Source organism: Erythranthe guttata, chromosome 14 (genome assembly GCF_056151865.1).
Source record: "Erythranthe guttata isolate IM_541 chromosome 14, IM_541, whole genome shotgun sequence".
In the NCBI taxonomy this organism is placed as follows: Eukaryota; Viridiplantae; Streptophyta; class Magnoliopsida; order Lamiales; family Phrymaceae; genus Erythranthe; species Erythranthe guttata.
In genome coordinates, this window is record NC_142546.1 from 20,415,842 (window position 1) to 20,429,974 (window position 14,133).

General features: G+C 36.1%; 2 protein-coding genes across 2 annotated transcripts; one reads left to right on the plus strand and one right to left on the minus strand.

Moving 5' to 3' along the window:
- Positions 1–404: 404 nt before the first annotated feature.
- TMKL1 (transmembrane kinase-like 1) lies at positions 405–3,320 on the plus strand. Its single transcript, XM_012973489.2, has 2 exons — positions 405–1,984; positions 2,561–3,320. The coding sequence occupies exons 1-2, from the start codon at positions 622–624 to the stop codon at positions 3,202–3,204; spliced, it is 2,007 nt and encodes a 668-aa protein (XP_012828943.2). The 5' UTR covers positions 405–621; the 3' UTR covers positions 3,205–3,320.
- A 752-nt stretch (positions 3,321–4,072) lies between these two features.
- Positions 4,073–10,458, minus strand: LOC105950168 (putative pectate lyase 8). Its single transcript, XM_012973490.2, has 7 exons — positions 10,082–10,458; positions 9,853–9,906; positions 9,244–9,309; positions 6,417–7,059; positions 5,874–5,977; positions 5,241–5,379; positions 4,073–4,780 (listed from the first exon to the last, which is right to left on the minus strand). The coding sequence occupies exons 1-7, from the start codon at positions 10,162–10,164 to the stop codon at positions 4,562–4,564; spliced, it is 1,308 nt and encodes a 435-aa protein (XP_012828944.2). The 5' UTR covers positions 10,165–10,458; the 3' UTR covers positions 4,073–4,561.
- Between the last annotated feature and the right edge of the window lie 3,675 nt (positions 10,459–14,133).

Here is a 14,133-nt window from a genome sequence, read left to right on the forward strand (position 1 = left end):
TTATATATATATATATATATATACTTAATATATATATATATATATATATATATATATATATATATAAGCCAAAAAACACATATTTTATGATTATTTTGTTTCAAAATGTGGAGTTCGAATGGGATACAAGGACTACTAAAATTGAGAACATCCATATAATCAAGAAAATTCCACTAAATTTATAAAAAATGAACGTATAAGAAGATTTATAGTTGATGGCTTGTTATAATTACTCAAACAAGAGAAACTTTTTTCGTAATTTAACGATAACTCAGGATAGTTGTAATTAACCTTTAATATAATGTGGGAAACACATAAAGAGAATTAGAGAGACAAGCCAGAGTAGTAGTGCTTACAAACATCATTAACAACTGCATGCATCATTAAAGATTAAAAAAGAAACATATTATTTATCAAACACCACTCACCTTTTTTGCTCAAACATTAAACTAATTGTAGCCCCAATTCAAATCTAATCGAATATCGTACTGATTTTGATACTCACTGTCAACAAACACACACACACACTACTCTGCTTTTTTCCCCCAAAAAGAAAAGAAAAATAAAAAGAAAAACTCAAACAAGAAACCCTCTCTCCCAATTTTCTTGTTCAGCCCTCCCATGGCGGCGGCTGGTCTGAAGCTTCTTCTCCCACTCTGCATTTTCTTGTTTCTCTCTCTACAAACCCACTCCACCACAGACGTGGAGCTGCTCATATCAAAGATCAAGCCTTCACTGCAAGGAACCGCAGACAACCTACTCCTGTCCACCTGGAACTCCTCCGTGCCACTCTGCCAATGGCGTGGCCTCAAGTGGTCCTTCATCAACGGCTCCTCTCTAACGTGCGCCGACCTCTCTTCCCCGCAACGGTCCAGCATTTTCCTCCACAAAGACCCCCTCTTGCAGCTCGTCTCCCTCCAGCTCCCCTCGGCCAATCTCACCGGAACCCTACCCAAAGAAATCGGACAGCTCGCCAATCTCCGGAGCCTCTACCTCGCCGTGAACTCACTCTCCGGCGGGGTTCCGTTAGAGCTCGGCTACAGCTCTTCCTTGTCGGAAATTGATTTGAGCCACAATTTGCTCAATGGGTCTCTGCCACCTTCCATTTGGAACCTCTGCGACCGCCTCGTTTCCCTCCGCCTCCACGGCAACTCTCTCTCCGGCGCTTTGCCGGAACCTCCTCTGCCCAACTCCACCTGCCACAGTTTGCAGTTTCTTGATTTAGGGCAGAACTCCTTCGCCGGAATATTCCCCGATTTTATAACCGGCTTCACCGGCCTCAAACAGCTCGATCTCGGCGGGAACATGCTCTCCGGCCAAATCCCGGATTCCATCACCGGTTTAAAATTGGAAAAATTGAATCTTTCCCACAATAACTTCACCGGGGTTCTTCCCGATTTCGGCGAGTCCAAGTTCGGCGTCGACGCATTCGAAGGAAACAGCCCCACCCTTTGTGGGGGCCCTCTCGGATCCTGCAGCCGGAGCTCCGGGTTGAGCTCCGGCGCCATCGCCGGGCTTGTGATCGGTCTGATGACCGGAACCGTCGTGTTGGTTTCGCTGCTGATCGGTTACTTCCAAGGCAAGAGAAAGAAGAATGCCGACGAAGAAGACGACGAATTCGACGAAATGGACGATGACGAAGAAATGGGGAATAATAATGGTGATGGGAAATTGGTTTTGTTTCAAGGTGGGGAGCATTTATCAACGGAGGATGTATTGAATGCGACGGGGCAAGTTATGGAGAAGACGAGTTACGGGACGGTGTACAAGGCGAAGCTTTCGGACGGAGGAACGATCGCTTTGAGGTTGCTTAGGGAAGGGAGTTGCAAAGATAAGAGTTCTTGTTTGCCGGTGATTAAGCAGTTGGGAAGGATCCGACACGAGAATTTGATCCCGTTGAGGGCTTATTATCAAGGGAAACGAGGCGAGAAACTTCTCATTTACGACTACCTACCGAACAAGACTCTACATGATCTCTTACATGGTAAAAAGTTTTTATATGTGTTTTGTCAATATCTTGATCTCTTATAGTGATCTCGTGAATCGTTAACAAAACAATTAGTGCTCGTTCGGTTACATATATCGGGTTGATTTGGATTAGATGAGATTCGATTGATTAATTCCCTACTGACTAATTTAATTATGTAGTTAATGAGATGTGCGGGAAGGGAGTTTAATCGGTTAAATTTTGGCATTGTATGTGATTTGTCTATAAAAAACCTTTTATTTAACAAAATAAACCTATAGTTTTAAGGATAAAATAGTACTTTCCTGGTTTAGTCACCCGCTACACAATTAGGTTTGAGTAAGTACGAATCTTGTCGATCGAACGTCTCACTAGCCCCCTCTAGTTAGTCAATAGGATCTAATTATAGTGGTAACCGAACGAGCCCTTTTAGAATTTGGATTGGTATGAAGTCAAATTCTTTAGTGGGGATTGAAGCAAGTAAATATTTAATTTCTACTCCGATTGAACTTGAACCTTGTTTATCATTTCTTGGATCAATCTTGAACCTCGTTGATCAAATGTAACGGATTGTTAAAATTTACACCTCGGCAGAATCTCGAGTCGGAAAACCGGTGCTGAATTGGGCAAGAAGGCACAAGATAGCGCTAGGAATCGCGCGAGGGCTGGCCCACCTCCACAATCAAGAACCGCCAATCACCCACGGGAACATACGCTCCAAGACGGTCCTAGTGGACGACTTCTTCGTGGCGAGGCTGAACGAGTTTGGCCTCGACAGAATCATGGTGCCCGCGATCGCCGACGAAATAATCTCCGTCGCTAAATCCGACGGCTACAAGGCGCCCGAGATTCAAAAGATGAAGAAGTGCAACTCGAGGAGCGACGTGTACGCGTTCGGGATAGTCTTGCTGGAGATTCTGTTGGGCAGGAGGCCTGGGAAAACAAACGGGGGCAGAAACGTGGGGTTCGTGGACTTGCCCTCGATTGTGAAGGTGGCGGTTCTGGAGGAGACGACGATGGAGGTTTTTGACGTGGAGGTGGTGAGAGGTATGAGGAGTCCGATGGAGGAAGGTTTGGTGCAGGCGTTGAAGCTGGCTATGGGGTGCTGTGCTCCGGTGGGGTCCGTTAGGCCGACGATGGAGGAGGTTGTTCGGCAGTTGGAGGAGAATAGGCCGAGGAATCGGTCGGCTTTGTATAGTCCGGCTGAGACTAGAAGTGGAAGTGTTACTCCTTTCTGATCTACTTTTTTTTTTTTTTTTTTTCTTTTTAGTAATTATATTGTGATTTTTTCGAATTTTCGTGTAAGATCGTTTTTTGCGTTTTAATGTTTAATTGTCGTAAGTTTGTTGTGTTTGGTTTTCTGTTGGTCGTTAGTTCTTGCGTTTTCCCGTCACTGGTGAAAAATAAGCTTCCACCAGTTCTTTAGACCTTGATCCTTTAGACCTTGATCCTTTAGACCTTGATCAGGTGAATTATATTTGAAACCCTGCATCTGAAATGGGTGGCGGTCGGATTCGAATTCAGTACCTTTCATTTGGTACTTGTTCTGATACCATATTTAAACTATTAACGAAATGTATCATTTAATATTAATTTTCAATAAGACGAAAGATGAATTATTGGTGCAATTTCTTGATGATTGATAATCATAGTGTCCCTATTCTTGTGGGCACAGAATCTGTCATCCCAAGAAATGAATTGATAATCATAGTGTCCTTATTCTTGATGCAGATACTCTGTGTGCTCCCAAATGAATTGAACATAATGTACACTAATATTAATACTAATAGCATGAATTGATAAAATAAATTACTATTTACTATGCAAATTGTAATAGAAGAATATTAAAAAAAAAAAAAGTAATAAATAAATAAATAAAAAAAAAGGAAAAAAAAAAGTATGTTCATGCACATGAGACTAGTGAGGAAAGGTACGAGCCTGCCAAGCCTTTATTCATATGTCTGCCCATCATTTCATCTCCACCACTTCTTGCCAGAACACTGTGTTGTGTTTTGTTCGATGATCGATCGATCATCTCACGTGGCTCACATGCTCTTAATTTACCTCACTAGAAATCCAAAAAACTAAAAAAAGAAAAAAAAAATATAGGGAAAAGAAAAGAAATAGCATAGAATAATACATTATTAATACAATGAAAATTGGATTGTATTCGACTTAATCATCGATTTACAAAACTATCGATCATAATACATAATAATATGGACCATAATTACACTAGTACATTGAGAATTACACCAAATTCTTGAAGCTCAAATATTTCCTCTCTCCTCAACTTGCAAAAACTACCCTCAAGACTACAAACAGAGATGCAACGGCGAAATCGTAGGAGGAGAGAAAGAGAAATGTACACTTGTCATAATATTATAAATCATAGGAGGAAATTAAGGCAGCCACGAAATTGACGTTTACGACACTGAAAGAGGATTTTGCTGACCATAATTGCCATAAGAATTTTTTAACTTGGAAGGATATATATATGTAAAGATTTTTTTAGGAGCTTTTTTCTTCTTTTTTTTTTTTGGTTTATGTTTGTTTAATTTTAAAAATATGAGATGATGAGCCCCCCACCCCACACTAGCACTGTGCGCCTCTGCGGCAGCCAAGTGCACCCGCCCCAGAGGTGAGAGTTCCTACCATTGAAGACGATTTAGCTGCTAGACTTGAGGCACGTGCGTAGTTTGCTGCGGCCCCACGTCCCGACGGGATGAAAAATGCTCCGTTTAGCATAAGATCGCCTTCTGATCTCCAGTTCCAGTGCCTCCATATACCTTTGCCTACTACTCTGTGTGTTACCTGTTTATTTTTATTTTATTGTTTTTTATCAGTAAAAAATAAACATACATTGATCGAAAATTAAGCATACAAAAACATTCCCTTCCCAATTGACAAAACGATCCCAATTAGCTAAGTTGCGGGCGGCAAAAATTTGAATCTCTAGAGGAAAATCTAAATTCCAATTTCGCCCACAAACAACAGAATTTGCGAATTTCCTCAACAAGAAGACATAATGAACAAAATTAACTCGCACTATATATATCTTCAATCCCAACTATGTCAATATTTTTTAATTATTTTCAATTGTCGAAAAACTCGCTTACTATTTTTATCTACATAAATCATTGTGATCGAAATTCAAAGCCCGACAAACCCTTTGGAGCTCACCGTTTGGAGGACGGTGAGCTATAAAAATAATAGATTTTTGAAAGAGATATTGCAATTGAATCAAATAATTTGGTGAGATAGAAGAAATAACCTGTTTAGCAAAAGGGTTATACGGGGCTAGATATCTGTTGCCTTGGCTGTTAATGGTGGGATTGGCACTGCCACCTATAGCATACATTTCCCAGTGTGTGTAGTCATTGTTCACCACATGGAAATACCCATGCCTGCACCTGTAATATTCATATTTCAACCAGCATTTAGCACTTACAATTTGTACTTAATAAATAAACTGAAATACTAAATGTTTTTTTTTTCAATTTTACTAATATACCGTTTTGACTTCAAACCTGATTTTGACCTTTTTCGAGTATGATTTTGACAAAATTCAAAACACGGAACGTGCAGTCGTTTGAGTTAGCTTTCTAATTCAACTTGATTCGATATCGGGTGTAAAAATTACGCATGAATGAGTTACATTTTGAATTTTAGATAACTCCAAGCATCAAATTTGTAGATAATGTATGTTCATTCATGCATATCTTTCTCACCCGACATTTGATATTGCCGATTCAAGTTGGATTAGAAATCTAACTCAACGGACTACAAATGTTTTGAGTTTTGCCAAATTCTGACTAAAAAATGGTCGAAATGACGTTTGAAGTCGAAATTTGAATAGTAAAATTAAAACCAACATTTTTCAAATAAAACATCATTGAGTATTTACCTTGGCATTCTCTGGATCAGGCCCTCTCCAAAATGGTTGTACGCAATGGTGACCTGCATAGCCCGGTCTCTCGTGTACGAATCGCTGTGCCCCAATAATATAACCTGTTGATCAAAACACGGCCGAATTATTTATCAAATTAATTGGAAAAATGGTAAATTACGAAAAAAAAAAAAAAAACCCTCTGAACTTAGACTAAGTAACGAAAAATACCCCACCTATCCGCAATAACCAAAATCCCACTCTGATTAACTGTTGATCGAGTTTTTTAACATAAAATGTATACAGTAAATAGGTGAGAAATAAAAGAAAAAATCTGAAATTGTGTAAAGTCTATTCCCTGGAATAAAAAAAAAAATCCGTGAAAAGTCACACTATAACGGGTGGTGTAAGACGGAAACAACATCAGAGGATTTTTGATAATTATGAATAGGTAGGGGTATTTTCGTTATTTATCCTAAGTTCAGGGGTTTTTACGTAATTTACACTTGAAAAAATACCAAAATTTAAGAACAAAAGTTGAATAGGGGAAAGAAAAATAACCTCATTGTGGTGGGTGAAGAAATTGTTGGAAATGGTGATGGCGGTGGATCCCATGATGGCATCAATGAGGCCATCGGCGCAGCTGGACAAGGAATTGTGGTCGATCCAAATGTGGCTGGCGCCGAAGATGGAGATCCCGTCGCCGTCGGCCATTGTCCTCCACCCGTAGTGCGATGGGGAGGCCCGCACCATAGCGTTCCCCGTGCGCCTGCAGTCGTGGATGTGTAGTCCGTGGATGATGATGTTGGTGACGTACTGGATCGTGATGCACGCGCCGCCGGCGATGTGGACGTTGGCGCCGCGGGCGTCGATCGTCTTGAAGCTGTTCATGATCAGCTCCTGCTTCAGGGTGATCACCATGTCGCGCTTGAACACGATCCAGAGCGGCCGGTCCTGGATCACGGCGTGCCGGAGGGTCCCCGGCCGGGGGTTGACCGCGTCGTAGTCGTTGGGGTCGGTGACCACGTAGAAACGGCCGTCCCTTCCGCCGACGGCGTTCCGGCCGAAGCCGATCGAGCAGTCGGCGAGGCGGCGGCGGTTGCGGATCCAGTTCCGGTCGCACCGCCAGCAGTCGTCGATTGGGTTCCCGGTGCCGCATGAGAAGAACCCTAGCTTTCTTCTCTCGGTGCTGTTACGCATAGCCCTGGGGTTTTTTTTATTTATTAAAACACATTATTAAAATTGATTTACAAACAGTAAATTTGAAATTCTGAAGTAAATATTCATTATTACTTATCTTTCGGGAAACAAAAACATTTAGAGTATTCATACCAAAAAAAAATAAAATAAAAATTCGTAAATTAGTATTTCTAAAAAAATTGTAATGATAAAACTTGATGCTTTAGTCAATAAATAGTTTTGATCTGAAGGTGGAATTCGCAATTTCATTTTTTATTCAACTAAAATATACCACCATACATATTAATATTAATAGAAGTGTAATTTAAAAAAAATAATCATAATTTTCGAAAAAATATTATATGCGATTAAATCTCATATGTGTTCCAATTTCAATCCAAAAAAAAATCGAAAATCAAAACTATCAAAATATCGGAATGAAAAATATTATTCCAAAATCTGAAAATTTCGAATTAAATTCGACATAGTTAGTTAGAATAGGCATCCAAATAAAAAGTCTAGGGCTCTACAAAGATGCCTTAATTTCACAGTCCATTGGCCAAAAAAATAATTAAGCGAAGCAGGATTAATTTTTATTTATTTACTTATTTTGTGTGTACATTTTCGAACTAAAAAAAGAAAAAGAACAAAAATATTAATTGTTTTCAAAAAAAAATACCTATTATTATAGAGTGCACAGTTACTAGTACTCCGAGTTCAGAAATAAGCTTAGCAACAAATATAATACACACAAGATAAAACGTCGAACCCAAACCAAAAGTAGTACTAAGTACAAATAGTATCTAACAAATTTAATATGAGGATAACAATAATAATAGCATAGGCCAATAATAGTATAATACGGTCCATACGGAAAGTGCATCATATGAGATTGTTGGTATATATTAATTAATAATGTACAGTAGTTGGAACTAAATTCATTCAATGCTCTCTCTATTAAATTCTCTAAGCCGTCGGTGGAGGTGCAATTTTCCGCCAAATTAGATTCTATACCTGCCTATTCACACTGTGTTAATTAAATAATCATCCACTGAATACACACAGACACATTAGTGTATGTGATTATGTGTAGATCTACGAAATAACGGAATGTAGCATCTAATTATCGAACAAATTGTTTCATCGCTAGTAGACATTAGTCATGCTCTTCATTTAATAGGCAACAATTTTGTCTTGGCAATTTCACTAAAATCCAGCCCCCATTAGATCTGCCAAAACTTGCTAGATCTAGTTTTTTTTCTCTCTTCACCCCTTGTGCCTTACTGCCAATCCAGCCTGGCCGGATAAATTAAACTACCTCAAATAATTTTGTGGCCTACCCTCATTTAATTCATGCAATTAATTAATTTTTATTTACTTATTGCTCAATTAATTGTCTACAACATTGTTTGCTATATAGTGAGATGATGCACAAATAATATAGTATGATGCAAAATGAAACGAATCCAGAATGGAACAAACAAAGCAGTACATGGATCTAAAAACAAGTGCACGTGCTTAAGGCAAAAACAAGAAAATCAGTAATGAATTATCAGCCATTTGATTATTAAAATGCACTGTATTAATCATGAAATAAATAAAAACTTGATATAATTGAGAAAACATGATTTGTGCAGCATCAATAAATACAAGGAATTATATATATAAAAGAAGCGCCCGTGAAGGGTCTTTTCCATGAAGCATGTGCATATTCCACAAGACATTAGACAGTTTCATGTGATGTAGAAACAGAATACAGTAGATACATTAAATTCATAATAATTATTTTATAAAAAAAAATTATAATATAAAATATATATAGCATGGGATGCGAAATTACAGAAAGAGACATATGAGAATTAGCTGAAAACAGAATGGTGATCGAGTAAAGTAGGAATAATATTAGATTCCGGGTAGTTGGGGGAATGCCCAGGCATTAACACCGTTTCAGTGAGGGATGATGATGTACGGTCGTTGAGATGCCACACCCGGTGCAATATACCGGGTGATCAAAAATCACCCTGCGTATATATTTCATCGGGCGTAGCATCAAATAAATCACGACGTACGGATCATGTGAGGGGTGGTTACCATTTTTTTCTTTTTCTTTTTTTTTTTTTGCTAAGTGCGGTGTGGTTATTAATTGGAAACACATGATTTATTGGGAGGTTTGAATTAATTAATAAATTAAATGAGATTAGGAACTTACATGTTAACTATGGTAGCGATAGCTTCTGGATCATCTACAGCGTGTGGATTATCAAATTCCTCTAACCTGTAAAATTCGACCAATGAATTAATTAAACTACTTTTTCAGTTAAATTATGTTTAATTACGTACTGAACCTCATTTTCTTAATCTTTATTAATTATTATCTAGAAAAAAAAATGAATATTACTACTCTTAGTTTTTTTGTATTTTAATTAGAGTATTATCTAACAAATTGGTGCTCGAAACTCGAAGCAGCAGCAGCAGCTATTAAAATAGAGCAAGGACAATTTGGAAAATACCTTTTGTTGCCTTCCTTGTGGAATGCAACAATAATAATTAAAAAAAAAATAAGATGGGAATTTAGGAGATTATATAGGGGTAAATTAGTCAAACAAAAGATAATTGTCATGCGAATTGAATTGAGCAGGTGGGGAGCTATAACAGAATTAACGATCGAGATTTTTCCAGATCCAATCAAGCATATCATCAGACGGCGGTGAATGCATGTGAATTATTTATTTACGGTGTGGATCAATTCTGATCATAGTGTAACAAACAGAAGGCGAGAGATACTCAAACAGAAGCAAGTGCAGGTAGCAAAACAAACCTTTCCGCCATTGTTGAGTTTCTCAAGCTCTTCCGCTGCCTAATTTCTTCAGTTCTGTCATAAAAAACAGTAAAAGCCGTAAATTATGAGATCTTCCTCTCAAATTAGTACGGTAAATACAATTTCGGAGTTAATTTAACAGAAATTTACAAATTAGTTTCTAAAATCACCAAATTAAAGCAAATTAAAGTACTTTTTCCGCAAACAGATCAAAATGACACTAAATTACCTTTCACTCAGCGCAATTGCGTTGAAAAATAGCAGCGCGGTAAGAAACGCACAGAGAGGGATGATTCTCAGAGAAATCGCCATTGATGAATTAAGCTGCTGGCTGGCTCAAGCGGAGCTCTTAATTCCTAGCTGTTTTCTTCTCTCTCTAAACAGAGTTTCTCTCTCTAAGAAAAAAATGAATGTATGTATATAAAATGTGTATATATATCGACGAGAGCAGATGGCGAAGGGAAACAATGAGTGTGAATGGAAAGGCGGGGTGCGGGAGTCCTTTTATAAGAAAAAGGGAATGAAGAGGAAAGATGAGAGCGCGCGACGTACAAAAATTGATGTGATCCGTACTAATTAAGTTGTGTCAACTCAATTAATCACCCCTATTTGCGGGACTTAATATCAACTTATATTATTTTTATATTTTTTTAAATGATAAAAGATATTATTTTATCACAAAAAAATGTAGTCAGATTTTTTTTCTTCTCAATTATCACTTCTATATTAAAATAAATGTCACTTTGACCATATTTTGTTAAATTTAATTTTTTTTTTACCAATTTTGCTCTATAGTATGTATTGATTGTTCAAATTCATTAATTTGTACCCCCAATTTGTCTTTCTTTAGGGGGTAATTTAGGGTTTTCCGTTAAAAAGAGGCTATTTATTAGGTTTTTTTAATCTGTGTTGCACGATACTTATTTTGGAACGGAGATTTGTTACTTTAGAATGCCAATGAAACATTAATTGATGATTTTTTTCAAAATTTTGTCATCTATTACTCTTAATAATTTTTAATTAATTGATAGATAATTAGTTAACAAGCAACTAGTGATAGGGATATTTAGTGATTTCCTATGAGTTTTTTTTTCGCGTATTCTATGCATATTTATTGATTTTATTAATATGTTCACAATAACTCAAAATGATAATTAGAATGTGAATTTGTGGACACATGCAACTCAGTTATACGAGAGTGATTATAATGCGATGTAGTCGTGTATTATGACGGTTACTAAATCTTAAAATAAAAAGAACTTCCAAAGCTGGGGATGAAAAATATTACTCCAAAATCATTATAATATTCAGATTAAAAAAAAAAAAACACAAATTAAAAAAAGAAAAAATGGTTTCAATTTTTTACCCATAATTATAAGACAGAGGTTTCTCTCTCTCACGCCTATGCTACCGCCAACTGACTCTTAAGTTATAACATTTGTCGGTGGCTCACGTGCCGGACCCTCTGCTGACCGTGGCACAAGAAAACTGTCAACTATTTTGACTGCACTAATTTTACCAACCGCCGCCACGTCATCTTCGGATATTTCGATTATTATATAGTTTTCTTTTCTTCTTTTCCTTTTATTTTCTTTTTTTCCTTTTTCAAATTTTTAGCAAGTTCAAGTTCAACAAATATAGACAAATACAATAGTAGGATCACGATATTAATATACCTAATAGGTGGGCCCGATTAACCAATGAATATTTGGGTCATCTAAAAGGTCAGATATGTCATCGAATAAGCCAATGAATATTTAGACCATCTAAAATGTTCGATATGTCATCCACTTACAAGATCATTAATTAATGATCAAGTTTCATTACTAAGAGATTATAAGCCATTATAGTTTTATTTAAAATTCTACTATAATAAAGACTCTACTAATCATACTATAAATAACTCATAGGACTCACTTTACATTTTACGTTTTTATTATTCGTATTTCATACGAGCTCTCTAGAATTTAGGTGGCCAACCCTCATGTTTGCCTAGGTAGCTACTGACTTGAGTATCAGAAGGATTTCCATCGAATCAATCATCGGTTTAGTTTACGTTTGCGTACCCATACTGGTTCTAGACTCAGGTTTTTTCAACTCTTCACGTGATGGCGACTTTACTTAGATCATCTACTCGCATGCAGTCACTTACCTTAACATTCCTATTAAATATATCCACAGTGAATGATACAACATCAAGAATAATGAAAAAAAAAAGAAGAGAAATCAAGTGCTACAGCGTCTTATTTGTAGTAAATAATATGAATTTTATAGAAATGTTTCAAATTATAATTTGATTTTTTTCTCATCAAAATAATTTATATGAATTTTCATATATTTATTTTTGTTACAATTTTAAAATATAAAATGAAAATGATTGTCAACCTTTAAAATTACACAAACTTTTTTTGGATTAGGCAAATCTAGAAGCTCCGCTCATTAAGGAGAACAAATCTAGGCCAACTTTTCTATCTTTGCAACTCGAAACATATTCTCCAAAGTCAAAACCTGAATTTGACTTTTTCTTTATTTTTTATTTATTTATTTTTATCTCAAATATGCCCCATGTAATGGAAATTGGAACGAAATCCACGGCCGTTGATTCCCATCTGAATAGTTCTATCTTTTAGAACAACATTTTTCATTTCGAATTTCAAATGTTTTGATTTTCAATTCTTTATTTTGTAACATAGTTGGAATACATGTAAGATTCTTTTCTTTTCAATCCGATTTTATTTTTTTGAAAATATCATATGTATTTCCAAACACTAAACTTATTAAATCAATATTATTATCATATTATAGGTGATTAAAAGTTTGGATATTCTGATTTCCGTCAACTCGGATAAAAGAAAAAAAAGAATCGATTTTGGCAACAAGTTTTTTCATTACAATTTCCTAAATAACAAATTCTGAATATTCCTATTATTTTTGGAACATGATTGGAATTATATTTTCAATTTCTAATCATGTTTGAACGAGAGAGTATACTTTAAATATTATTTAGGATTTTTTTTTTTTAAATTTAATAAAACTTTAATTTCATTCTAGGAATGAGTAGAAAGAACTACAAAAGCTTAATAAATATCGAAACATGTTGTTGTAATTCCAAAATCTTCCTACGACTAATTTGTTATTATAATTCATTTGTCCGCAAACATAGCGTCTAATTACGCCTATCATTAATAATTTAATGGGGTTATTTGCTATAGGTCCTCCTATAATAGATTATATGTGTTAAAATCCATCTAATAAACTCTAATTTCCAGCAAATTTTTGTATTTATAATTTGTCAAAAGTACCCCTATCAATATCCCTAGTAATATACGGTAAAATATATCTTCAAAATCAAATCCCCCATTTCTCTCCCTATTATACTGCAAATCCGAAATTTCCAATTGCAAAATCTGGAATTCGATTTCTCCACTGTTTCTTCAAATCGAAAATCTCACCACGAAGTTTGAATCCTTCTAATGGTTTTGGGTGTTTTGTCGTTTGCAGTTTTACCAGGTCGTTTGCATTTTGTCTTCGTTTTCGATTTGCTGTTCAATTTTTGCATTTGTTTCGTTTGTTGTTTACAAATTTGTTGCTCACTATTTGCATTTGTTTCGTTTGCTGTTTTACAGGGTTTGTTGTTTCGAAATTCCAATTGCAAAAATCTGGAATTTGATTTGTCCCCTGTTTCTTCAAATCGAAAATCTCACCACGAATTTTGAATCCTTCCAAAGGTTTTGGGTGTTTGGTCGTTTGCAGTTTTAACAGGTCGTTTGCATTTTGATTTGTCCCTTGTTTCTTCAAATCGAAAATCTCATGACCACGAATTTTGAATCCTTCCAAAGGTTTTGGGTGTTTGGTCGTTTGCATTTTTAACAGGTCGTTTGCATTTTGTCTTCGTTTTCGATTTGCTGTTCAATTTTTGCATTTGTTTCGTTTGTTGTTTACAAATTTGTTGTTCCCTATTTGCATTTGTTTCGTTTGCTGTTTACAGGGTTTGTTGTTTCGAAAATTCCAATTGCAAAAATATGGAAATCGATTTCTTCGCTGTTGCTTCAAAACGAAAATCTCACCACGAATTTTGAATCCTTCCATAGGTTTTGGGTGTTTGATTGTTTGCAGTTTTACCAGGAAATTTGCATTTTGTCTTTGTTCGATTTGCTGTTCAATATTTGCATTTGTTTCGTTTGCTGTTTACAAATTTATTGTTCACTATTTGCATTTGTTTCGTTTGCTGTTTACAAATTACCAGGTTTGAACATTTTGCCTTTATTCCGTTTGCCTTCG